This window comes from Cydia pomonella, chromosome 22 (assembly GCF_033807575.1).
Source record: "Cydia pomonella isolate Wapato2018A chromosome 22, ilCydPomo1, whole genome shotgun sequence".
Taxonomy (NCBI): domain Eukaryota; kingdom Metazoa; phylum Arthropoda; class Insecta; order Lepidoptera; family Tortricidae; genus Cydia; species Cydia pomonella.
The window spans coordinates 3,122,156-3,147,823 of NC_084724.1; the positions used below are offsets into that span (position 1 = coordinate 3,122,156).

Genomic DNA, 25,668 nt, shown 5'->3' on the forward strand with positions numbered 1-25,668 from the left:
ACAAATATTTCATGCACAAGCTTATTTAATATATTGGTATTTAATGGTAACAGCAGAAATTTCTCTCGAAATAAAAACGATTCAGAATGTAAACAAACATGATGGCTGTCAGTCACTATCCACATTCCACAGATAAAATACAGATGACACGCGATTTTGGAATTGTTCGAAAACAGTGTTGCTAACCCGCAATTTTTCAAATTTGCCACCTTTTGCTACTGACAAGATTTGCTTGACCAAGTATAGTTTGATAGATTTATCACTTTGACGACCTCAAAATAAGCCTGCGCATTCAAATGTACCTCCATCTCCAAAGTCCAATCGTTTAAAAAAATATGATTATATATAGGCATAGACGCCTTTAATCCACCTTAGTGTTGCCTGAAAGAAAAAGTAAATAGGTAAATTTAATTATAAAAAAAGTCCAAAATGTATTCGAAAAATCTATGAAATATACTTTGTTTTGTGATTTTTATATTTATAGTTTTTTGGCGATTCTAACTTTGTTCTAACTTTTAATTTACCTAGTTTTATTCAAAGTTATCTTCAATACTCTGGCAATATCCTAAGTGTCAGTCAGAAGTCAGAGACAACAGAGTGTGTACATCCGTTAAATTTTTATTTCACTTTCTTTTAAAAGTTTCAAACGCTTTAAAGTATAAATCTCAGTTTACATAATAATGATGAAACATTTACAGATTACTGTGAAATATTTACATTGGTGTAAACATCGTAAAGATAACCTAATCTTATTAAACTTCAAAAAGGATTTTTCTTTCAAACGTCAAAAGAGATACGTAGCGTAGTGAGGTTAGAATTTTGGTCGTATTTACTTCAGTGGCGTCAATCAAAATCTTTATAAATGGGATCCTTAGAGAAACCTGAATTCGTAGAATCTACATATTTAGCGCCTTTAATAGTGAGTATTTGTATAAACTTTCCTTTTAGGTACGTCAAATGTAATTGTCTGCAACTAGGTATATTCTAGTTTCATCCTTCCCGTTTCTTGACTTTTAGAAAGGATTTATTTGTTTTAAATTATAGTTTATGCTATTAAAAACAATGAGAAACTACGGAATGAAAATAAACAAAGTAAATATGTAGTTTTTTTTTTTAAAGATTACCATATGAAGATGGTGAAATAATGCTAAAAAGTTTTCAATATTTTATTTAGGCGGGCGCGTTGGCAGGGATCTCGGTAGATGTGGCCCTGTATCCCTTGGACACGCTAAAAACACGGCTACAGAGTGAACAGGGTTTCCAGAAAGCTGGAGGCTTCAGAGGGGTGTATAAAGGTATTTTTTAGTTATTTTATTTAGTTCTGAAAAGAAATGACATATAATAAATAAAACATTACACTACTCTGAAAAAAAAACATAAAATACACGTAAAGTGGACATATACATAGTGTGTCTATTTAAAAGAAAAAAAAGAACTCATGATTTTTGTGTTTATCAAATTCACTATAGGTTGTTTTTCTGTATAAACCTCGGTTTATATTCATCTGTTGTTTTTACTATTTATATGCGAATATATTGGCAGTAATATAACTATTTAATATTTTAAAGTAACCATAATGTAAAAGCTTACAATAAAATAAAATCCTACATGAATGCATCCACCTCCATAATTATATTTTCATTATCTGAGGGTGACCCCAAGGCAAGTTTTTACAATTGTACTGTTCAGTTTGCCCACAATAAGACAGTTCATTAATTTGATAAAATTATCTATGTAATGACAATAGAGAGACAGATAACGAATTTTAGATTTTTGTTTATGGCCCTCTGATTTAAGAAGGAACAACCAAAGAAATTATTACATTCAGAAATTTATAACAACACATCTAAATTCTCAAGCATGTTTTTTGCAAAACTCTGCCATGGACTAAAACTGAAATTGAACCACTATTCCAGGGCTACTAACAGTGGCAACAACTTCCATGCCAACAACAGCTCTATTCTTCATGTCATATGAGGCTACTAAGAAGCTAGGTGAGCCCCTGGTGGCCCCACAGTATGCTCCGCTGGTCCACAGTGCTGCGGCTTGTGTTGCTGAAGTGGTATGTTTCACTTATTATCATCTTGCCTTGTTTTTTTATTATTTAATTCAAATATCTGTGTCTGGCATTGTACATCCAGTCTATTCCTGCAACCTCTACTATGTCATTAGGCGGATCCACACAAAGCGAGCCTACACGCAAAGCAATTTCCTCATACACAAACCGGCCAGTGTAGACGTGCCTCAGCCGAGGTGGTGCGCCCAAGCGAGGAAAACGCGCGCGCTGTTTCGGCCGAGGCACGTCTACACTGGCTGGCACATTTGGCAAACCCTTCCCCGTGGTGTGATGTCACATTTTTGGCAATTTTGTTTTCAACGAAATCGGCAAATCGAATTAAGTAGTATTAATATTTTATCAAAACTGATTAGGAATGACAATTTCAACGAATTAAAACAATTATCGTCCCAAAAACTTGTTATTTAAATGTACAGCAAATAAAAAAAAACGGTTACTGATGAAGTTACAGTGACGTCACAGAGTTTATGACTCCCCCTCCCACCCCCTAAAAGTGTGATAAGGGCTTGCAACTATCCGCCCATTTTTGTATCCGGATATTTCGAATACTTTTTACTAACCGGATATCCGGATAAAACGAATAATACGAATATTTACTTTTTATTTAATAAAAATCACACGAACTTTATGAAAATTGTAATCTTATCAAATTTTACGTATACAGTGTGTCCCTAGCCATTGGACAAAGCCGAAATGTACATATGCATTAGGGTATATATTAACCAGTGTACAAAATATCATAACAACTGGTGTAGCGGTTTCGAAGAAATTAACAAATTACCATTTTTTACTTTGGAGCAGCCTGTATATGTTAGTAGCTCCTAAGGTAATATCCTCAAAGAATAGTATGGAATCTTCTTCGACCTTTTTGATTATCTTTTTTATTTATGACACTAATAAGCTTCTGACTTTTGAAAAATGTCATCATTATCAAATATTTCGAACAAATTGTCAAAAACACTGCCAAAGATTAACACAGTGTGTTTCTTTTTGTTGTCGATTATTGCAAATAACTTTTGTTGCAAAAAAAATTTTTATCTATTGTTCTAATTAAAAAAATATTAACGTCAGAGCATTCCTGAGAAGTAACCCTACGTGGGATTTCAGGGTTTGTCCAATGGCTAAGGTCACCATGTATATGTCTGCGTAACAGCAAGTGTTTAGGTATTTTTAGGCGTCCTCCTACCTTTTCCCCATTTTTTTCCGAATTTCACTTGGAAATAACTTTTTGCCGATGCTTTCCTGTGAAAATCAACCTTTGGGAATTAGTCTTTGACTTCTCTAGATCCCTATTTTAAATGCTAAAACCTTGTTATCATATCTGCTAAACTACTTCATCTACTTTGGCAGTTCAATATTTATCGAAGTCCTCCTCCGCTGGATCCATACAAGAGGTCTGCTTTTACCAACAGTTTTAGTTTTGTTTGCATTTTATTAAAAAAGTATTTGTACACTACCAATAATGAAAGTTACTTTTATGGAGCAAATATAAGGCGATATTCATAAGATTGTCATTGAATATTAAAAAAAAGTTAGGGAGTAGTCGACAATAAAGAAGTAAAATTTAATTAAACAGTTTTATAACGTTAAAATGTATTCAAATAAAAAAACTCAACCGGTTTTCAATCTAACTTTCAACGTTCTTCAAATAGTTTTCTTAAAAAATGTAACGATATTTTTGTCATAAATGGTATTCGAATTATTCGTTTTATCCGGATATCAACTTAATAATTATGCGGATAGTAAATTTGACGGATATCCGTATATACGGTTATTCGGGTTGCAAGCGTTACGTGTGATGTAATTAAGGTACATTCTCTAAGGGCATTCTCCATACAAACCTTGTGCAAGTTTTATTCGTTAGTTTTGGCACTATAGCATTTAATTTAATTTTTTTCTTGTATATATTGGATATATGCAGAACTTAATGTAGAAATTTTTCTTTATTAAATAATAATAATAATAATACATCAAGCCCTAGCTAATAGAAAAAATAAGCATATTTACCAAAAATAATAACTGTAGCGCAAACACAAACGAAGAAAAACGCGCACAAAGTTTGTATGGAAAAAACTTACCATTCGCCTTAATGAATGATCCCCTAGGATTCGTATTTATTTATAATCTTTGTACAAAACAATAACATATCAAATGGTGACTTATGATTAGCCAATATCAAGCATTCAAACCTAAGAGTAAGACATATTTTTTTTAGTGCATTAACATTTTGCGTTGCCTATGTTGTCAGGTTCAGAGTAAATAAAAAAAAACAGCTTTTTCAACATTTTATTTTTACAGTTTCTTTCCACACGCCATTCCCAGTAAAATAGTGATTTTTCTCTAACAAATATACAACTAAACTCAGTATTTGTGATTTACTTAATTTTGTTATATCTAGCATGTCCTTATTGTGCAATGATTCTCTAGAATTTTTCTTTTCAAAATGATTAAGCATATTTTCAATTTTACTCCAAGGATATAATAATATTGGGCAGTTCTCGTAAATATCTTGAACATCAAATTTCCTTAATAACTCTTGACATACAAATTTTACTTGTACAAGGGGCACATTAAACCGAAATGGATGTTTTTTGATCATCTTCCATATTTGATTCCGACTGTGAACATTTCCGAGGGATTCGGTGATACAAAATACCAGATCTTTGCCTTTACCAAATCTGTCTCCAGGCGCATTTTGGAATGATTCATAATGTGCAGAGCTCCCAGATAGCACATTCAAGCTTAGGCATTGTTTTCTACCGTCATACAAGTTTTTAAGTCTATTCATTGCTGTATTTTTGTAATGTATCATTTTCAGGAATCTAGGATGATTTGTAAATGCTTGAAATTCAGGTATAGATTTAACCTCTTCTAGTCTCTCTCTTATTGTAGCAGGGCTTAGTGTATATATGTCAAAACATCTTCTCTGTGCCTCATCGCTTATATCATATTCCTGTAAAATATTCCAAATTTCTACCATAACATCATATTTCTTTGTAGCTAGTTTCGGGTGTAGTCTTAATACTTCCTTAACATCGATTCCGCCTATGAAACGGAACTTGTAAATAATTTGCTTCAAGTTCTCCGGATCAACATGAATGAGATATAGATTTGCTTTTATTTTCTTGTCCGGTATCATAACAACTGATTGTAGTAAATTTAGTGTTTCGTTTATAATTTGTAGCGGTCGATGTTTGATTGTAGGATACGTCTTTATGCCATGCTGGAATTCATCTTCTGACAAATCTAGTACCAATTCTAAATACCGTTGAAGAATTTTCAGTCTTAAGCTATAAAGAGTTGTCTCATGGTTGTCCCCGAATGTTAAATTACTTAAAGATGTTGGCCACTGTGTCATATAACTTGCCAGACGTTTTTCTACATCAATATTTTGTAGTTCACCAGAAGTTTTTAAATATTCTATCGTTTTCTGCTTTGTTATTGTTAAATATTTTAATAAATGCTTTGGTGTTATATTTTGAAAGCCACATTCTTCCAAAACTTTGTATCGAAAACGCAAAGTGGTTGGCATTATACTGAACATCTGAGGATCATTTATAATAACATCTTTTTTAAATCCTAAATCGGTCACGGTTTCAATGAGGCCTTTTAACGCCGTTTCGTCTAATTTATTCACGTAGGGTTGCTTTAAACTTAAAAATTCTGCTTTGCTTTGGCTGATGTCAAAGTATTTACACAATTTGTGCGAACTGTCGCCATTTAAAACTGAAATACAACGGCAAAAAACTCCCCAACGGGGAGGCCGCATTCTGTACATTTTTTGAATCAGCATTTAATTCAAATAATCTCATAATTTTAATATATAAAGTATAACAGTAGTTTTTAGGTTATGCCTGTCAATAGTGTCAATGTCATTGTGACAGCGCGATCGTAATGTTATTCAAGGTGCTACTTTTAACGCTAAAGTAAACCATAAAAATGCAGTAAAGCCGCATCTACACAGTCCAGCATTACTGTCCTGCATGCAATGGATAAAGCAAGATAAAGAGACCAATAATTTTGGTTGTCCCTCTTTCTTAGAGCTTTCAGAAACGTGTTTTTTTTTTAATGTATTGTCCTTAAAATATAAAGATTTTTTTAGTTAGCGTGTGTAATCCGAGTGCCGACCGAGATCGCCAAGCAGCGCAAGCAGACGTACGTCGGCAGTGAGAAGAAGAGCAGCATCCGGATATTAGTTAAGGTAGGTTGTTTTAGTTCAACGTTCAGAATTAGACCAAGCTAAGTTGGCAATGATTATGATAGCATAGACTATGCAAGTATAATAAACGTCATAATTTGATAAAAGTTTAACATTTAAAATAAAACCTTCCAGTCTGTGCTTTCAAAATCGCTGCCAACTTAACTTGGTCTGACTCTATATGTGTGAGATGTGTGTTGCTGACCTGTTATAATTTTTACAAACCTAGCAACGAATGGCATACGATTTAAGATAATTGCTGGCTAAGTAGGAGCAACGACAACGAACTCAATCGATCTATTTAAAGACGCAATGTATTGCAAATCGCATTCGATTATCGGTGACGTTTGGAGAGTGGCGGCCTCTCCATTTTGATCCCAGAAAAAATAATTGCTTATTCGCAGGCTTACCAAACTGAGGGTCTCCGGAGAGGCGTGTACCGCGGGTTCTTCTCAACAGTCGCTCGAGACCTGCCCTTCAGCTTCCTAGAACTGCCCTTATGGGAGTTTCTCAAGACGCAAGTGCGCCAACATAACGGCGGGGATATAACGAGTTTTCAAGTAAGTTGGTAGGTTTCTTAATTGTCTTAGTATGTACCAAAATTGTTACCAATTTCATTGTTTTTTTATTTATTACTATTATTTTTTGTTTAATTAATGATTATAATTGTACTTATATTTTTATGACTTGTAAAAGTTGTATCTGGGAAATAAACACAAGGCTCACAATTAGGGTTGCCAACCTTAGTACACAGATTTGGGATCTAATTGCGGGACTTGGATATAAAATGTGGGACTCTTTCACCCGACCTAACTGGGTAAAGTATATTGGCCGTCAACATATTGAAAGGCATGAAAAATTAAACCAGGGTTAACTGGTTGGCAGGAGGCTCGGGCGTCACGCGCTCTCAAATTAATTACTCTAATTTACTACTGACAGTTCGTTTCAGTGCTTATAATCTAGCTAGTCTTAGTCTGAAAATGGGACAATCGGCGTCCCGCGTGCGCCCATTGCGGGACGGATACTCTAGGGCTCCAAAAACGGGACGCCCCATGGTTTGCAACCCTTCTTACAATGGTGGTATAGTACGAATTTTATGAAATGATTATTTTTGACGACCGGATTGGCCTAGTAGGTGCCCTGCCTATGAAGCCGATAGTCCCGGGTTAAAATCCTGGTAAAGGCATTTATTCGTGTGATGAACACTGATATTTGTTCCCGAGTTCTGGCCCGCTTAGCGCCTGCTGTCGATTGTACATACAACGGGGAACATCACCAACATATTATCAAATTTTAAACATCAACAAATTTAATAAATATCAGTGAAAGAATAAGGATCAAAGTCAAATGGCGTTCTAAAAGTTTTAATCATCTGTCGAAAGATGGCAGAAAATTTATTGTGACTACAAAGGATAATCCACCTCTATTTAAAATTCTCTCCGCCGAGACCGAAGAAGTAAATTCATAAAATTCATACTATACTGTAAGATTTTGATTGGTGGTGTTCCCCGTTGCATGAGTCGACAGTAGAAGTAGCTAAGCGGGCCACGTGTTCAATATTATCTTTACACGCTCATATTTATTTACCAATAAGGTCGTGTTAAGGTGTAGTAAGTTCGTAATGGAAGTACAATTATCGTTAAGTCTTAAAACTACATTACCTAACTCAGTGGTTTCTAATCCGGGGGTAATTTCCCCCGTGGGGGTAAAACTGGTATTTACGGGGGTGATAAGCTAATTAAAGAAAACAAAGATCTATAAGAAATAATATGAACAATTATGGAGGACGGGTAAAACCCTGTTCCCTAGCGTGGCGTGCGTGCGTGCTGTGTCCTGTGTAAACGGGTGACAGTACTGAAAAGGGTAGGAACCACTGACCTAACTAAATAGAGTTAGATTAGACTAAGCTAAGTTGGCAGTGTTAAATACTTAAATGTCGTATTTTCATAGATGTTTGACGTTTAGAATAACACTTGCACTGTCTGGGCTATCAAAATCGCTGTCAACTTATCTTGGTTTGACTCCATAATATTTAGTACAAATAATAACTCTTTTACTTAACATTATATGTGACGTTATCTATGAAAAGGGACCTTATTGTCGATGGCGCTTCCGCCGTCATAAACGATGCTCCGCTACAAATACAACGCTGCGCGACGCAGTGCGGCGTAAGCGCCATCGACAATAAGGTCCCTTTTCATAGATAATGCTACATATTATTATATTCTAGGTATAGTCTGTTCAGAAAGAGATGAGTCATGGAATGTATTGGGCTCTATACATTCCACGACTCTTCTCTTTCCGCACAGATTCTATAGGAATTTTAATAATTCAGATTTTGCATCAAATTACTTTACCACTTGTGGGTAAAATAAAATACATTATTATTATCAGTTTCTGACGAATAAAGAACTTTGATGAGCTAGTGGTGAAAATTTGTTTTTCTATTCGTCGACTGTAATAACTAATAGTTGAATAAAAATTTCATGTAACTAAACTATAATTCGATATTCGATTCGATACGCCGTAGTCAATTATAAAACAATTTGACTAATCACGTGCCGTCGCGCTCTCATAGAAAAGTAAGTAGCTGCGCATTTGTCTTTTGTACTAATTTTTTGTTTACTGAGAGACTTATCAATTTTCATAAATTATTTAGGTTTTATAGTAAAAAAACTATTGTTTTAGATGACTCGTATAAAAGGTATTATATACAATAGTGCTATAATCAAGCTTTTTAATTTCGTACCTTACTTCAGCAACTCAGCAAGCTTCGTTGCCTGAACACGGTACTCGACTGTAAAGCTTTGTATGATATAATTGATTGTTGCTGCAGAGTGCGGCGTGCGGCGCGCTGGCGGGCGCGCTGGCGGCGGCCGCCACCACGCCGCTCGACCTGGCCAAGACGCGCATCATGCTCGCCCCCGACTACGGCCACCAGCGCAAGCTGAGGATCAAGTATGCTATTATTTCTTTCACGCCGCCAATGGCAGAGCATTTAGTAGTAGTTAAAACTCTTTATTGTACAAAAACACATGTAAACAAAAGTAACTTACAATTAGGTAAAACTAAGTATAAAGGCGAACTTATCCCTTTAAGAGATCCCTTCCACTTAACCCTTGAGTATGTGAGAGCCGAGAGTGAGAAGAGGGTGACAAATGCAGCAACTAGTACAACAAGGTACCAGAAAGTAGATGATATATCATCATCATCATCCTGGACCTTTATCCCTATTTGGGGTCGGCCTTTCTTGTCCTAAGCCTCCAGGTGGCACGATTCCTGGTTAGGTTCTTGTCGATTTTTTGTACTATAAGGTCTTTGATAGATAAATAGATTAGATGATATATATAAATACGTACAAAATTTATAGGATTTATACAATACATACATATGTTACACAAAAAAAGTAATAGGAAAATTTAGCTAAAAAAGTTATTGGCTAAAATTTCACTTTTGGTACTTTTTTCTTTCCACAGGCAACTAATACTCATCGAGCCAATTCTAAAAACCCCAAACACAATTAGGTTGCGTTGTTTTATCACAAAGTTCCTATGTCCACCTCGTGTCTCCATCATCAGATCAGCTCGCTGGTACCATAATATTACATTGTCACCCGACTTACATATGTATGCAAATTTTCAGCTCAATCGGAAACCGGGAAATGAGTCAAATTTAACTTGCAAGATTTGATTACAGACCAACAGACAACGGCACAGATGAAACTAAATAAAAATAAAGATAAAAAGGGAAAATAATTAGTAATTATACACTAGGAAAGGAAAACACAGATAATTCAGTTGATTTAGTATGGAAAAATCCTATGATTTTTAAATATGAACGTATTTCTTTCAGACCTATACTCCGCAGTATATACGCTGAAGCAGGCGTACGAGGCCTGTTCGCCGGCGTGACGCCGCGCCTAACAGCGTTCATGGCGGGCGGATTCGTTTTTTTCGGCGTCTACGACTACAGCAAATTGCTGGTCAACAATTATCTGGGGAGCTAACGAAGGTATTTTAGATGTACCTACTCCCGTTTATTGTCGCCCCACGTGACAGCCGTCATACATGAGGCGGGGACATGATTCATATGAATCTGTGCCCGGCGGGGATAAATGGGAATACACCCTATGACCATTCACGCCGTTCGTGTTTTTTAGCGTCTACGACTACAGCAAACTGTTGGTCAACAACTTGGGAAGTTAACGTTTCTTCGGCTGTATACAGGAAATAAAACTAAAAACTGTAAAATAAACTAGAACCACCCAAGATATTAAAGATGTAACAGACTGGCGTACCAGACCGCTACTTTGGTCCGGTCGACATGTCTTTCTCGCTTTCACTTATCGACGACCGGTTGGCCTAGTGGGTAGTGACCCTGCCTACGAAGCTGATGGTCCCGGGTTCAAATCCTGGTAAGGGCATTTATTCGTGTGATGAGCATGGATATTTGTTCCTGAGTCATGGGTGTTTTCTATGTATTTAAGTATTTATAAATATTTATATATTATATACACCGTGTTTTTATTGAATTGCGTTAAGTCCGGGGTTTCGGTAAGTACGTTTAAGGAAACTAAATGGCATAGTTAATTTTCAAAAAAAAATATTTTTTTTGTTTTTTTTTTTTACTATTCTTATTTTTATAAAAAGTAACTAAATGTTGCATATAGCGTTGTTGTAACACGGGCATTACATTTAACTCAACCAAACAATTGAAAACTGTGACATATCAATGTCATTTCTAACATCGATCGTCCGAGATAGTACGTACGTTTAGTAGCAAATGTATGAACTCGCACTAAACACTAACTAATAAGTAAACAGGTCCTAAAGCAAGTGTACACGCTCGTAAGGGCCTTATAATATAAAAATTTATGATTGATTATCTCCGAAATGGAGTTAGTTAGAATATCGGTATCTTTGAGAAAGTTACTTAATTTAAGCTCAGGAATGCACCCTCGAAATTAACGCAAATCAAAAAAAAACACGGCGTATATCGTTGTCTAAGTACCCTCAACACAAGCCTTATTGAGCTTACTGTGGGACTTAGTCAATTGTGTAATAATGTCCTATAATATAACTTATAGCTGCGTCCTTGACGGACGTACCGTGGACCACCTTCCAGACGATCAATCGGGCCTCGATCCGGATCAAGGTCCCTGTCCGGTACGCCCGTCTGTTATAGCTTTTAAGAAACATTTGGATCCCTATTTTTAAAGCTTCATATACAGTCACAGACTTTATTTGTTGAGCCGTTTAGGGTATAGTTTACATTGGACATTTCATACCATTGGTATTGACAGCCAAATTAGCTTGAACCCTACATGGATCATCAATTAACCATTTGTTTAGATCATTGTTATTGTTACCGCTTTAGGCGCACTACACACGACCTGATTTTTTGGTGTATTCCCATCTATGCTCTCCCCACGTGACCACCGCCATACAAATGGCGGGCACAGATGGGAACGATTTATATGTAGCGCTTATTACCATCTGTGCCCGGCGGGGAAATATTGAGCCTGAATATATCTAAATAAATTAAGATCCACTGTGTATAAATTGTATTTAATTTGTAAAATGCGTCCCCCGAATTCAGAGCCTGATTGTCTATTGGTTTCTGAATGCAGCTGCATACCTAATGTAGGTAATATACCTATGCTAAGAAAATATTAATATACGTATTTCTGTTACGAATAAGAAATTCATTTCTAGTCATCTTGTTGTGAAAAATTATACTGGCCAAGATAAGTTGGCAGCGATTTTGATAGGCCAGAGAGCGCAAGTGTTATTTTAAACGTCATACATATATGAATTATGAAATTATGACGGGCTATCGAAATCGCTGCCAACTTAGCTTGGTCTGACTCTATAACTTTGATCAGTTATTTATCTCAGATACACATAATAAAATGCAGTGATGTATTGAGATTTGTTGTAGCAAAGGGAATAATTGTTATTTAGTAAGTAGATAGTTATTTTATTATACAAATAATAGCAAAATGATATTGTTTTATTTCTAACTATTTTATACTTCCAGTGTGTAACGATGATCACGTAAAGTTGCCGAAGCAAAAGGTACACTCAATTAAGCCTAGTTCGGCCTACGTTAGTAATTTAGTCGAGTGGCGAGTATTACGTGTTTGAACACCAATCGTGTCGAGTAGATTTAAATAGTCAGTGATTTAGTTGAGTGGGTCAATTTTTTCGGGTTATTCCCACTAAGTTGTTACCAGTGGTAACTAGTGGGGAAAAAAAAAACCCACGAAAATAACCCATTTTTTCTTGCGAGTGAGCCCCCCTCCACCACTCTACTAGACTAAATTTTAGATCACAGAGTTCAAACACGTTTAGTAACTGAGCGAGCCACTGGACTAAATTAACGTAGTCTACCATCCTTTCATTTTAAAATACTGCCTCCTCATTTGTAACTCTCTCGTCTGTAGAGCGAACGTTTTTTGGTCAGTTTATCGATAGTAACTAAAATACTCGCCACTTGACTAAATTACTAACTCTGAACTAGGCTTTAGCATTTAATGTAGCAGGTAGAACGATTAATCAGCCACTCTCTAATATTGTAAAAAATAAGTTCGTAAATATCCAGACACGATTACCTAATATGTATATAATCTCGTCCGCTATTATTGATGTTAACTCTACTAATCATCTACCATTACGTATTCTGGCAAATAAAGAAATATTCTATTTTAATAATCCGAAACTGGGTTTATGGGTGAAATCGTGTTTTTCCCCAAACATCTTACTCACGTCTTCATCACATCATTATTGTAGGTATTCCCATATTTACTTGACACAAATATCAACCTGGTTTTACCCGGAAAATCCCGACTGGGCAAAACAACTAAGGAATCCTTGCCATTTTTACCACTTAAATTGCATAAATTGTCCTCGTAAGTGTACGGCTGGAGTTGGGTGTTCAGCGGGGCGGGGCGTGCAGCGTGCATATTAAACAAATGCAAACGTATCACAGGCGCCTTAAATAGTGCACGCGGCTCACATCTCTTGTGAGCCCGCCGCCGCGCCGCGCGAGCGTCCACTCCGGCCTCGCGCTGCGCCGAGGCCGCGGCCTGGACGCAAGCGGCGCGCGGCGCGACGAGCGGCAAATCAATGCCGTTCATATTTGGTCGAGCGCAATGCATGAATGGCTTTGATTTGCCGCTCAATGCGTCGTTTGCGTCCAGTCTGCGGCCTTACTATTAAATTATGGGTAAAAGTAAAAACTCGAAAGTCCTTAAACCAAAATAGATTTATTTGGCAGCTGTGCCTACGCGTCGGCGATGGTGACCTCGACCTCTACACCGGGCTCGATGTTGATACTCGTGATCTGCTTAACGATCTCGGACGGCGAGTGCAGGTCGATGACCCGCTTGTGGATGCGCATCTGGAAGCGATCCCAGGTCTTGGAGCCCTCACCGCACGGGGTTTTACGGGTGGTGATGCGCAGGATCTTGGTGGGCATGCGGACGGGGCCCTGGAAGCAAATAATTCAAATATAGATTCAATATTTTTGCAGTTATAAATAAATAGTTAGGTCGATGTGGTTGTCGGCTAATCTGTATGCGGAGAATTCCGTAATAAACAAATATATGCCGTTTGGTATTTCCAGCAGTAGAAAAAGGCGGCAAATTTTAAAATGAAGGCGCGAAGGCTTTCCTGCCATGGAAAATTTGAATTTTGCGACTTTTCATTTGACAATGTGGGATTGCCAGAGTATATTAGTAAACATATATAGTCTGTTCGGAAGGAGCCCCATTGGGCCCCATACATTCCACGACTCTTCTCTTTCCTCACAAACACTACCATGTTTTTTAAACCCCGTTATTTCTGTGCGTAATTTACGCTAATTTCTCAAAAACACCGGTATTCTAAGAATACTCAATTTTGAAGATAATCAATAATTAATTTTTATCTATTAAGGCCATTCTGATTTAAATTACTACGAATTTCTACAGCTATCAGTTTATAGTTTTTTTTTATGTCTTCGCGCAGTTTATAGTTGCTTGTTGCTAGGCAAAAAGTGGATGAAAATCTTTTTTTATAAATTTTGTTATTTAATGTTTGAGAGTTTATTATATTATTTAGCATAAAAAAAACTAATAATGTTTTTAGTTTCCTGAAATTAAAGGGATTCAATAAAATATATTTTTAACTAAAATTAAAACATGGCTAAATCAGTCTGGGGATAATTTCATACAGGTCTATCATCCAGGTAATTTTCGCCCAGACTTATTTGAGCATATATTACAAATTGTTATGCAATGGAGCCTCATCTACTTGCACATAATTAACCCCATGACCACCAAGACACTTGTGTGCTGTTTATAAATTTAATTCTCTGTAATATCTATGTATAAAACAGATAAGAATGTTTTCATACTTTATCATTTATTTCACTATACAGCTTAATTTTTAGGGTTCCATAGGCATAAAAACGGGACCCTAATACTAAGACTACTCTGTCTGTCGGCGTGCCTGTTTGTCACCAGGTTGTATCTCATGAACCGTGATAGCTAGACAGTTGACATTTACACAGATGTATTTCTGTTGCTGCTATAACAACAAATACTAAAAACAGAATAAAATAGAGATTTAAGTGGGGCTCCCATACAACAAACGTGTTTTTTTTGCAGTGCTCTGCATAATGGTCCCTACGTGCGCGAGTCCGACTCTCACTTCGCCGGATTTAGAATAATTTTGACATATCACAGGTTTCCAAATAGTCTTGGCAACTTTACATCAGTGGGTGGCTTGATGATATGAAAAACAATACGAGTCATATGTAGAAACAATTTAAAAAAAAGCATTTGAACGCTATGCTAATTGTGCGCGGCGCGGCTGATTTGGCTGCAGCCACCTCCGTCAGTTAATTTTGGCGGTCAGTGTTAAAACAAGTTTTGTATCTCTCCTATGAGCAGACCGGTGTACAGACAGGCAGTCTGCACTTTGAAGAGAGCTGCTGTAGCGCCCGTTTGGTGAACACAGCAGTACAGACTTGGTGTGTCTTCATCAAGGCGCAAGGGCATGTTTTATGATTATTCTAAGTTGAACATGTACCAAAACTGTTTTTGTAACCATTATGCAACTGTTTTTAGGGTTCCCTACCCAAAGGGTAAAACGGGACCCTATTACTAAGACTCCGCTGTCCGTCTGTCTGTCACCAGGCTGTATCTCATGAACCGTGATGACAGTTGAAATTTTCACAGATGATGTATTCTGTTGCCGCTATAACAACAAATACTAAAAAGTATGGAACCCTAGATGGGTGAGTCCGACTCACACTTGTCTGGTTTTTTATTTAGTTTTTTTTTTGTGTTAGCTATGTGCTAAAACTAAGCTGCAACTTTGGTAAACAGTTTTAAAAGTAGCAACAGTTCCCAGAATAAATATATTTTATTAGCTTAACTGCAGAGCTCAGAACAAAACTAAAATTCATATATAGTACAGTAGAATTCATTTATAACGACGTCGCTTATAACGACTAACCGTTTTTAGCGTCGATATTATTTACTCAAGTTCGGTCCAATACATAATTACATACATATGTAAATATCCGTTTTATACGTCATCCGGTTAGTAAGACATAATATCGCCGGTCCCTTGAAGGTCGTTATATCCGGATTCTACTGTATATTATTTTAAATTGAAATATAATGCTTTACATTAATCACTAAGTATTAATTTAGCAGAACATCTGGCACATTGTTTTCCTTGGTCCTTCACCATATAAGATGAAGAAGAAATTATGGGACTACCAGTTGAGTGGGCACTAGACTAGATTAGACTTTCAACATTACATAGTTTGGCCCCAGATCAGGGGTGTTGTACATGCCATAATTATGTAACAAGTACCATTTTTTAAAAGCCTCCATTTGTACTATGTAAATTTGAGGGGTGTCCAATGTGTCCATACACTCACAATAACTTTTACACAGTCCATTTTTGTACATTTGTGCCATATTTTGTTGACATCTAACATTTCAAACATAGACAGAGAGAATCATACTGCCTTTGTATTACTCTAATACTAGCATCCAAAAGAAAGGGATGAGTATAGTTTTCCTGGTTGTTACTGACTGACAAGTTGTGTTTGCCAGACTATAATTGCCCTGCTAGTGCAGTCCATATGTGGATGTGAAAACCCTTAAGAAAATAGTTTCCATGGCTGTACTAACATATGCAATCTCACAATCTCAGAACTATAATTTAAAAAAAAAGAATTGAGAGACAATAAGTTTTTTTTGTTTACTAACCTTCACGCGCAGCTTCTGCTTCTTCGCGCCATTGATGAGATCAGCGCACACTTTCTCCAGCGACCTGACGTTGCGGGACGTCAGCGTGATCCTGATGCGGTGGATCGGCGAGATCTCAGCCTGCGGCTTCTCGATGTCCTTGCCTGACACTACAGCGGCTGCCTGCCACCGACAAATATGATGAAATGTATGACTCACTTAGTTAGGATGTTTTAGCAAAATATGGACTAAAACTACTTACTTTACGCGTTAAAATATACTATTTATGAGTTAAGAGTGCTTATTTAATAGAAACATGGTAAAATTGTGGTGCAAAGATTTGCACGTGTAGACCTAACCTAAAAAATCCATTTGACCGTTCTATAAAGGTGATATTTATTTTCTGAGAAAAATAATAATAATTTTAAGATGAAATGCGTTGTTAAGGAATTACTTACCATGTTCGTGCGATTTCCCGGTCGAGATAAACAACTTTGAAATCAAATTTGCTCAGCGCTGAACCGGAGAACAACTTCTGTCACAAGAAAAGAAAGAGACAATTTCCATTTTTATGTAGCGTTGGTGCTTTAGGATTCGTTCGAAAACCATATTCTATTGATTGCCGAATCTTATTTATTTTGATTGTTCCGTCACACTCATCCAACAACTAAATTATTACAAACAAATTTAAGAAAGTAATTAAACATTTGAAAATGTTCCATTCTTTTAACTTAAGGAATTGTTTTACAAAAAGATGGGAAGAGAGTGGTAATATATAAAGTTTTGGACGAGAGATTTATGAACGCAACGTTGACGTTTCAATGTTGCTAGCTTAAAACTTTTGTTACCCAAGTTTACTGCAAAAATCTGTTTAAAAAAATATGTGCTATTTACAAGCTTTTATTTAGTTTCACCCAAAGAATATAATACTCGTTTCACCTGCCCCGTTGTCTGTCGGTCTGTAATCAAATCTTGCAAGTTAAATTTGACCCACTTCCCGGTTCCCAATGAAGCTGAAAATTTGCAGAAGTACATATGTAAGTCGGGTGACAATGCAATATTATGGTACCATCGAGCTGATCTGATGATGGAGATAGGAGGTAGCCACATGAACTCTGTGATAAAACAAAGCAAGCTAATTGTGTTTGGGGTTTTTAGAATTGTCTCGATAAAACATTTTTTTTGCCAAAAACTTATTTTTATATACTTTGGCTAGGTTCAATCGTCGCTGGAGCATAGGTAGAGAATCATACTGCCATTTTCTTACGCTTGTATCTTTCCCACAAAAAAAAATATTGCTACCGACAGAATTGGTTCATAATTTTTAAATCAAAGTCTACAATTTTGTAACTTTTGATTAAGAAAAAAAAAGACTTAAATGAGACCAGTGAAAGAAAGATTATTATTGATTTTGGATTTCATACAATGACATTAAAAAGACAGCGTCCTACGCCTAATTATGTAGAAAAGGAGGTTTGTCACTGCACCCACCTTGACACATTTCAGATTTGCTGGTTGACTGGTAAAATACCTGCAATAGGGTATTCGACTGTATTTAAAATAAATTATTTCACACCATGCATGAAATAATAATAAAAATGGCTATAAGTCTGCTTTAAAGCGTTGAGAAATATCCTCAATTCCTCATGGAATCTATCATCAGAACTCAAGCTTCACTAAAATGTGCCTTGAAACCTAACTGCTTCACAAACATGCGAAGAGAACAAATTGTCAAACGTGAACTATGTGGCGTTGAAGAGTTCCATTCTGTTCATCATCAGCAGTCCCTCTTCATCAGATGTCACTTCTACAAATGTAAATGCTTGATTTGATGATGAAAATACTAAGATCACTATATATATATATATATATATATATATATATATATATATATATATATATTAGACATGCGCGAAACAGTGCTTCAAAAAGTAATGCTATATCACATCACTTTTTCGAAAACGTAATGTTACACTGAGATATCACATCACTTATCACTCGAAACGAAACATTACCCGAACGAATACAGCGCGCGGGCGCGCGCGTGATGGCAACGTCACACTCATCACAGTACCAACTACATTACGCAGCGAGTTAGGACTCTAGAGCGTATCATATCGGCGCGTCGATCTATTACGCATTGCGTTTTGTCACCGCCATGTGATAGATCGTTTTTGTAATGTTTTTATTTTTATAGTCGTAAAATATGCATCATAGAAAAAATAAAAGAAAATATCTGTTAATTAATGAGATTACGCCATCGAGAGTCACTAGGTAGTATTTTTATTTGGGTATATCAATAAAATTATGATATGATACTGATACGAGAATGTACTGTAAACACTAGCTCACTATTAAATTAAAGATAAATAAGTAACTTCACTCGTGCTTAATTTAGTTTGCCGCGAAAGTCAACCAAACCAAACATTTCACAACAATAATAAACAGTAAATACGTTTTTGTTCGTCAAATTCAAACTCGCAAGCGAATTATCATTTTGCCGCATCCTTATAGGTAAAATACTAAAAACATTGTAAGCTCTATGGTAACGCATTACAGTTTTAAATCGATTGCAGGTGCAAAAATCCGTTATCGTATCAATTTAATGAAATTTGCAATAACTCAAATGCGACTGCTACCGACCGGCCGAGCGGACCGATCCGAAGTGTTCCGAAAGCATTGCGGAATGAGAGCGAGCGAGCAGTGAGTGCGGGTGCGAGCGGGATAGCAAAGTAATGATAGCATGGCAAACAAACATCACACATCACACCATCACGTCTCATTGCTCATTATACATTACGCGGATTCTACTTGAACGGACCTTTCGTACCGACTACCGGCGCGTCAATCTATATTGATGCTTTACGAGTTTACGCGCGCTTCGGCCAGTCATATGCTCGAGTGATGTTTGAAGTAATGCTTGGTTTCTCGGAGTGATGCGTAATGCAACATTACGCGTTTGAGTGATATCTCATTTGTGATGTTACGCGCATTACTTACACATGTCTAATATATATGCCTTTAACATTTGAGGAGTTCCCTCGATTCCTCATGAACCCCATCGTCAGAACTCGAACTTGACAAAAATTGTCTTAAAAATCCAATTTGCTTCACAAACACAGCAATAAAGACAAATCGCCAAACGTGAACTATGCGCCGTTGAAGAGTTCCATTTTGATCATCACTTTTTAAATGTAAATTCTTGATTTGTTGATGAAAACACAAAAATCACTATATGTATGCTCTTCACATTTGAAGAGTTCCCTCGATTCCTCATGGATCCCATCATCACAACTGAGTTTTGTCAAAAACGGGACCAATCTGTATATCGATTCAATAAAAAAAAAAATTTCAAAATCGGTTCAGAAATGACGGAGTTATGAAGTAACAAACAAAAAAAAACGTACCAACCGAATTAATAACCTCCTCCTTTTTAAATCTTGAAGTCGGTTAAAAGATGGAATGATTCAGAATTGTAATAGGACGAGGTTAAAGAATACATCCCTACTATAAACTAGTATGAAAAGGGTGTTAATACATTATTTATTTATTTTGTAACCGTAAAAATAAATTAGATAGAGTCAGGCTGAACTAAGTTGGCAGCGCCTTTGATAGCCCCGACGGTGCAAGTGTTAAGTAAACTTTATAATTTCATAGAAGTTTGACGTTTAAAATAACAGTTGCACCGCCTGGGCTATCAAAAGCGCTGCCAACTTAGCTTGGCCGCACTCTATACATAATATACATCTTAATTTATATGCAAGGAAAGACATACATATATAATCTTGTAACACTAATATAAATAATTTATTAGAAATACAAATTAACGCAGAAACTCCTATGAACAAATCAAATTACATTACATTAAACGTAAATACACGATGTGGGTGCCTGTACATTTATTTGTTTAATCCTGGAGTATAGTTAAACTATTGCGTTGAGTATTAAACGTTGTTTAGCATTAAACTTTTGACTTGCTTGTCGAATTTCCTGAAAGTAAATATATTTTCATTATAATTGAAGTCAATGAAGAATGAAATTGTAAAGTATTAAAAGAGAACAGAACAGATCAGCTTACGGTGAAGTTATTTGATCTCCCGGTAAATGGAATGGGTTGCATATAGCATCAGCGTACAGTGCGTGCAAGCGGCGCAAAGCCGTCCTCACTTCTGCATCTCTTATATTACTTCCACTGGGCGATGTAGAGCTCGTCACAAGAACAAGTTTAATTCTTGTGTTTGTTACGTAGCCGTATCTGAAACCAAAAAGAGAATGTAACAATATAAATTATTAAGTACGATTTACCTATTCAGTGCCGCGTGTTAATAGTAGTTTTTTCCTAATTCAATTGCTACTTACATTTTATGTGTATCAGTAGAGTAAAGAAGTCCTAAGTACAAGTCTCGGAGGTCTGCTCGAGCAGTATTTGTTCCTGCTGCTGCATTGTTGGTACTCGTGGTTGCTAATCGTTCTTCCAATGCATCTAAAGCAGTGTGGACAAGCCATTGGCGAGAGAGTTCATTATCAGTTCCAGTATCATTTCCTATTCCACCTATGTATAACGGCGAATTCTGTAAACATTTAAAAAAATAGAATAGAATATAATAGTATGTACATATGTATGTATGTAAATGCTTTGTTGAGTTTGTTGTACATAGAAAGATAAACAGACAGCTTTAGAGTAAACAAAATACAACAAAGGCGAGTAAGTAGTTTTCAAACATAATTTGTCAGTAAGTAAAGTAAGAACAAAGACAACTGTACTCATCCCTTTCTTTGGGTGCTAGTACTAGCGAAAGACTAAGACAGTATGATTATCTCTGAAATAAGATAGTTCTAGGCCAAATTAAAATTACCCTGCTATGTGGGTAAATCTACTGACCAGTTGTCTATGGTAATGAATGTCAAACATTGATTTCTACATATTGCGACTATTGAAAACTCGTTTTTCCGTAATTAGTGCAAGAATGTGGGTATATAGTGATTAAAATTTGTGTCGTATAAGTTGAAGAATCGTGGAAATTGCAAATAATTACTTAGGGAAGCAGGTGAAACTTACATCTTTGCCTATTACTGCCACACACACGGCCATCTTTCGCGAGTTTTGTTGACAACTGTCTGTTGCCAACTTCACAGTCAATTTGCTTGACACCCCCTGACCCACTGTTGCTGTTCTTCATCGTGCTCAAGCTCGTGCTTTTGTTATCAAATAACTGGTCTACGTTACTTCTGTCACGCACATACTATGGGAATATTTGAAAGAGAATGGGAACAGATTTATTGTTTCAAGTAACTAAGTGCATATATACATAAGTAACGAAACTAGCTGTATTTCCTATTAACGAATTAATAATGGCGATACTAGAAGAGTTAAATGCAGACGAAGGTTTACTATACGAAGTAGATGACCACGGCGGGCAGGAGCTTGTCAGGTCAGTGGAATCGACTCATCAAGTGTTTATACGTTATACAAATGTCACTTCACGACCTGTGAATATCTGGTGGAGGGATTTTTCTGGACGTCGACGTTTCTACGTCTGTCTGCAGCCGACAGAGTTTTGCGATATTAATACTTACGCCACTCACCCTTGGGAGTTCACAGATGTGGCCACAGGCGAGCGCTACAATATAGGCGCGCAAGCAATCTTTAGAGCTCCAATAAGTCGCCATGATGCGCGTTTTAGAAGTAATTGGAATATAAGTGTGAGTCTCCGCTCACTCCGAGATACTGCCCTGTTGCAAGTAGCACTATCAGTTTCTAACCTGCAGCAGGTAGACTCATTAGTCCTCCCAAGGGCACTTTCCGAGGATGTAAAGCAACTCGTTCAAGTTATTCAAGCGCCCAAACAGACACATCGCCGGGATCCATGACAATCGGTTCCCATTGACACGGTTACACAGTCAGCTTGTTACAATTTTCAATGTTTTATTATAGTCTACACTATAACTTATTTTGTCACTACAATCATTGATAGCATGGGATGGCTTCCATCGTACATATATGTTTTTTCAGTACCACTTAAACCATGTGTTCCTGGTACTACTATTCTTGGATTAATTCTCTGGCTGTGTAGCTGACATTAATAATAATAATATAATATTGATTGTTGTATAATAAAAATAAAATAGAAGCATTCTTACAATGTATACAACTGTCTATCACATATTTTCTATATCGTTCGTGATGTATAGTCACCCAGTATTTGAGAAATCAGCAGTCCAGACAGAGAGACATTAGGCCTGTATAGTCCATTAAGTTATGTATAAGATATTAAACAATTGACATGGTAATTTAGGTCAATGATAAGGTATGATGTGAATTTGAGAAATGTGAAAATAATGTCTTTCAAATTAATATTGTTTGAGATAATAGGTATGTTTTTATATGACCTCAGAATTACTGTGGCCTACCGTGAAATACGAAGTTCGATATTTCGTTATTTGCCTCTCTATTACTCTTATATATTCAATTGATAGGGAGGCAGATAATGTAATTTCAGATGTTGCCCTCTGTCAACTCACAATGACATAAAGTGCTATGAAAATTCCGGGCTCTAGTAATTCTATAGGCTTTCTGTTTAGAACAAGTTGTTACTTTTGATGTAAGACTGCTAAAGCGTAAAAATATAAGTCTTAAATGTGTGGATGCCTAACTGTGGGCAATATACCTAGAGGTATGCAATGCATGGAGTCTTAACAAGTGTTTATTTTGTATGCTTTTATTTGGACATCTGTGATACATAATTAGGGTTAAATGCATTCTTTGTTTTTATTTCAACTGTCAAACATGTTATATAATATATTTTGTATGCTCTCATTGTATATATTTCAAGATAAAATTGTATATATTTCAAGAGCAATTACACTTGAGATTGAAATGTGTAGTCTTTCTTTTTCTTACTTGTTGGTTTCTACAATACATACTTTTATGTTTTTATAATGATTTGCTTTACTTTTCATGGAGTATTATTTTCTTCTTGATAATTGTCTATTAATCGTGAGTAAAATGTGTCATATCATTTAACTCATTAATTATCTTATGTGTAACATTTAATATAGTAAGTGTAGATACAGATGACATGTATCATATAACTTGTATAAGTATAGTTAGCAACAAAAATGTATCAATTATAAAGGTATGTATAATATTGCATTGGATTGAATAAGAAGTTAAGGTGCCATGTTTTCTATAGGTATAGTATTGTTTATGTGTATTAAAGTAAATTATCTTATTTAAAATAAAATATTAGGTATTTTTGATCTACTGTCTTTTTCAGGATTGTCACAATTTAGAATGTCATTATGTTAGTTTTGTGTACAAAAGATTATTTTGGAATTTACCCATCTATTGTATGTTACTTTAGTTATAATGATATACTTATATTATGAAATGAAATCTAAATAGGTCTGTATTTTGTCATGTTTAATATGGTCGACGTAATGAGAGCTATTATATATAATAAATAATTGTCATAATTTTAATCCAAATATAATATTTTGTTTTATTTAATTCTCATTTATAGAATGCCCTCCTGGTGAGAGAAATTTATTTTAATGTATATATGTGGTGTATACTTGTAATACAATGGAAAGGTAACAGGGTTATGATTTACACAAAAACTTCAGGTATAAAAAAATATTTATTGTAAAAAGAATTTCATCACAATTATCAACATATACCAGTCCACTCATTCTTTCTTTCCTTGTGCATGTGCGCCACGGCCGCCAGCGCGCCGCCCGGAATGAACCGGACGAAATTATCGGCCGTCAGCGGCCCCAGGGCGTACAGCCCGGGGCTGTAAAGCATTTCATGTGTACCTTTATCGATCGCTACAGGATTTCCTCTGCAATCCACGCCTACTTTAGGATCTATACCGAAACCTATGCCACTCGAGTACGGATTAGAAGGCTGACATTGGCATTTTATCTTATTCTCTAAAGGATCCGAATACGGGACCACCTCACATTTACACTCTTTCATACGTTTGTTACAATCAGGTACGATACATTTAGTGTCGTTGCCGTTAATTTCTGAATAGTTTAAATACCGTGATTTGCAGCTTTGAATACTTTGTCCGAGTACAGTTTTGAAGTAATGCCAATGGTTTTTTTAGAAAACATCTGTTATCTTCAATTTTTCGCTTAGCGGCATGCTTGGATTCGTCAGTACATTTGGTACAATTATTTAAATCGATACAATTTAAGTTAAAGTTAGTTTGTAAGAAGAATAAGTCAGGTTTTGAGCCGATGAGTACAGCGATGATTGAGACGGTTAACTCCGTCATCTCATTTGTGACGATGTCGAGTAGTTTGACGGATTTGGGGAAGTCTTCGTCGTCGGCCATCTTGGGGGGTTTCCTGGGGGAGAGGGGGGCGGCGGCGGCGAGCACGTGGCGCGGGTAGGGGGTGTAGCTCGGGTGGCTGCCCGACGGCCCGTCGCACATCATTTTGTAGACCTGTGATAGAATAATTTTATAAGTAATGTCATTTGTTAAAATGGTGTGTAATTTTTGCATTTCATTTCACTTTTGATAGCATCGCAGTGATAGTGTGTTGCTAAAGTTTGTAATCTTATTTTGAGTTAAGTTCAGAGTTCTGCTTGGATCAGTAATAATAAAATTAAGACGAAACTAGAAGACCAGCGCGAAGTCACCTCTTCATACAAACGTAGTCCTCATTTTCCTCTCTGAATTTTTAATTATTATTATATTTTTCATATTGTATGAAATTTGTTTTTCGCTAATTCTTCTAATAATACAAAAATCGAAAAAGTCAAACGTCCCCTACGTTATAGTTATTATACATCAAATTATATAAAAATATTTTCCAAATTGTCAATGTGCAGAGAGGAAAATGGGGACTACGTTTGTATAGAGAATCGGCCGTCCTCTTTCCTCTTAAGGCAGGGTGAGAGAGGGAAAAAGCCGAGCAGACGCGACAACTCTACAACCGGCTTTAAGAGACAACCACATCACGTTCGTTGCGTTAACGCCAGACCTTATTAGGTTAGTTGGTAACTTGGTATTCTATATTACCTGTAGATGGCGTTATTAGCACCTATTATTCGACCAAATGCATGGTTTTTACCTTCAATTGGATAACTGATATACAGGACGCCTTAATGACTTTAATTTTGATAACTGA

At 36.2% G+C, this 25,668-nt stretch overlaps 5 protein-coding genes across 5 annotated transcripts in view; 1 reads left to right on the plus strand and 4 right to left on the minus strand.

The window, feature by feature from the left end:
* The first annotated feature begins 404 nt into the window (after positions 1 to 404).
* LOC133530030 (S-adenosylmethionine mitochondrial carrier protein homolog) lies at positions 405 to 10,957 on the plus strand. The gene is made up of 7 exons (XM_061867837.1): positions 405 to 919; positions 1,175 to 1,295; positions 1,917 to 2,062; positions 6,180 to 6,278; positions 6,680 to 6,835; positions 9,112 to 9,233; positions 10,128 to 10,957. Exons 1-7 carry the CDS (start codon positions 863 to 865, stop codon positions 10,279 to 10,281), a joined length of 855 nt encoding a protein of 284 aa, XP_061723821.1. The 5' UTR covers positions 405 to 862; the 3' UTR covers positions 10,282 to 10,957.
* LOC133530029 (transcription termination factor 5, mitochondrial-like) lies at positions 4,350 to 5,953 on the minus strand. The gene has a single exon (XM_061867835.1). The coding sequence runs from the start codon at positions 5,868 to 5,870 to the stop codon at positions 4,356 to 4,358; it is 1,515 nt and encodes a 504-aa protein (XP_061723819.1). The 5' UTR covers positions 5,871 to 5,953; the 3' UTR covers positions 4,350 to 4,355.
* Positions 10,958 to 13,523: 2,566 nt separating the features above from the next.
* On the minus strand, positions 13,524 to 17,128 carry LOC133530100 (small ribosomal subunit protein uS10). Its single transcript, XM_061867931.1, has 3 exons — positions 16,983 to 17,128; positions 16,546 to 16,707; positions 13,524 to 13,766 (listed from the first exon to the last, which is right to left on the minus strand). The coding sequence occupies exons 1-3, from the start codon at positions 16,983 to 16,985 to the stop codon at positions 13,560 to 13,562; spliced, it is 372 nt and encodes a 123-aa protein (XP_061723915.1). The 5' UTR covers positions 16,986 to 17,128; the 3' UTR covers positions 13,524 to 13,559.
* A 3,179-nt stretch (positions 17,129 to 20,307) lies between these two features.
* LOC133530470 (trafficking protein particle complex subunit 2-like protein) lies at positions 20,308 to 24,012 on the minus strand. Its single transcript, XM_061868388.1, has 4 exons — positions 21,584 to 24,012; positions 20,884 to 21,095; positions 20,603 to 20,779; positions 20,308 to 20,514 (listed from the first exon to the last, which is right to left on the minus strand). The coding sequence occupies exons 1-4, from the start codon at positions 21,614 to 21,616 to the stop codon at positions 20,469 to 20,471; spliced, it is 468 nt and encodes a 155-aa protein (XP_061724372.1). The 5' UTR covers positions 21,617 to 24,012; the 3' UTR covers positions 20,308 to 20,468.
* Positions 24,013 to 24,145: 133 nt separating this feature from the next.
* Positions 24,146 to 25,668, minus strand: part of LOC133530461 (oxidative stress-induced growth inhibitor 1-like) — a 79,648-nt gene continuing 78,125 nt past the window's right edge. Inside the window, 2 exon segments of the mRNA XM_061868375.1 lie at positions 24,146 to 24,634; positions 24,636 to 24,980. Coding sequence (XP_061724359.1) covers positions 24,194 to 24,634; positions 24,636 to 24,980 — 786 coding nt within the window. The 3' untranslated portion in view covers positions 24,146 to 24,193.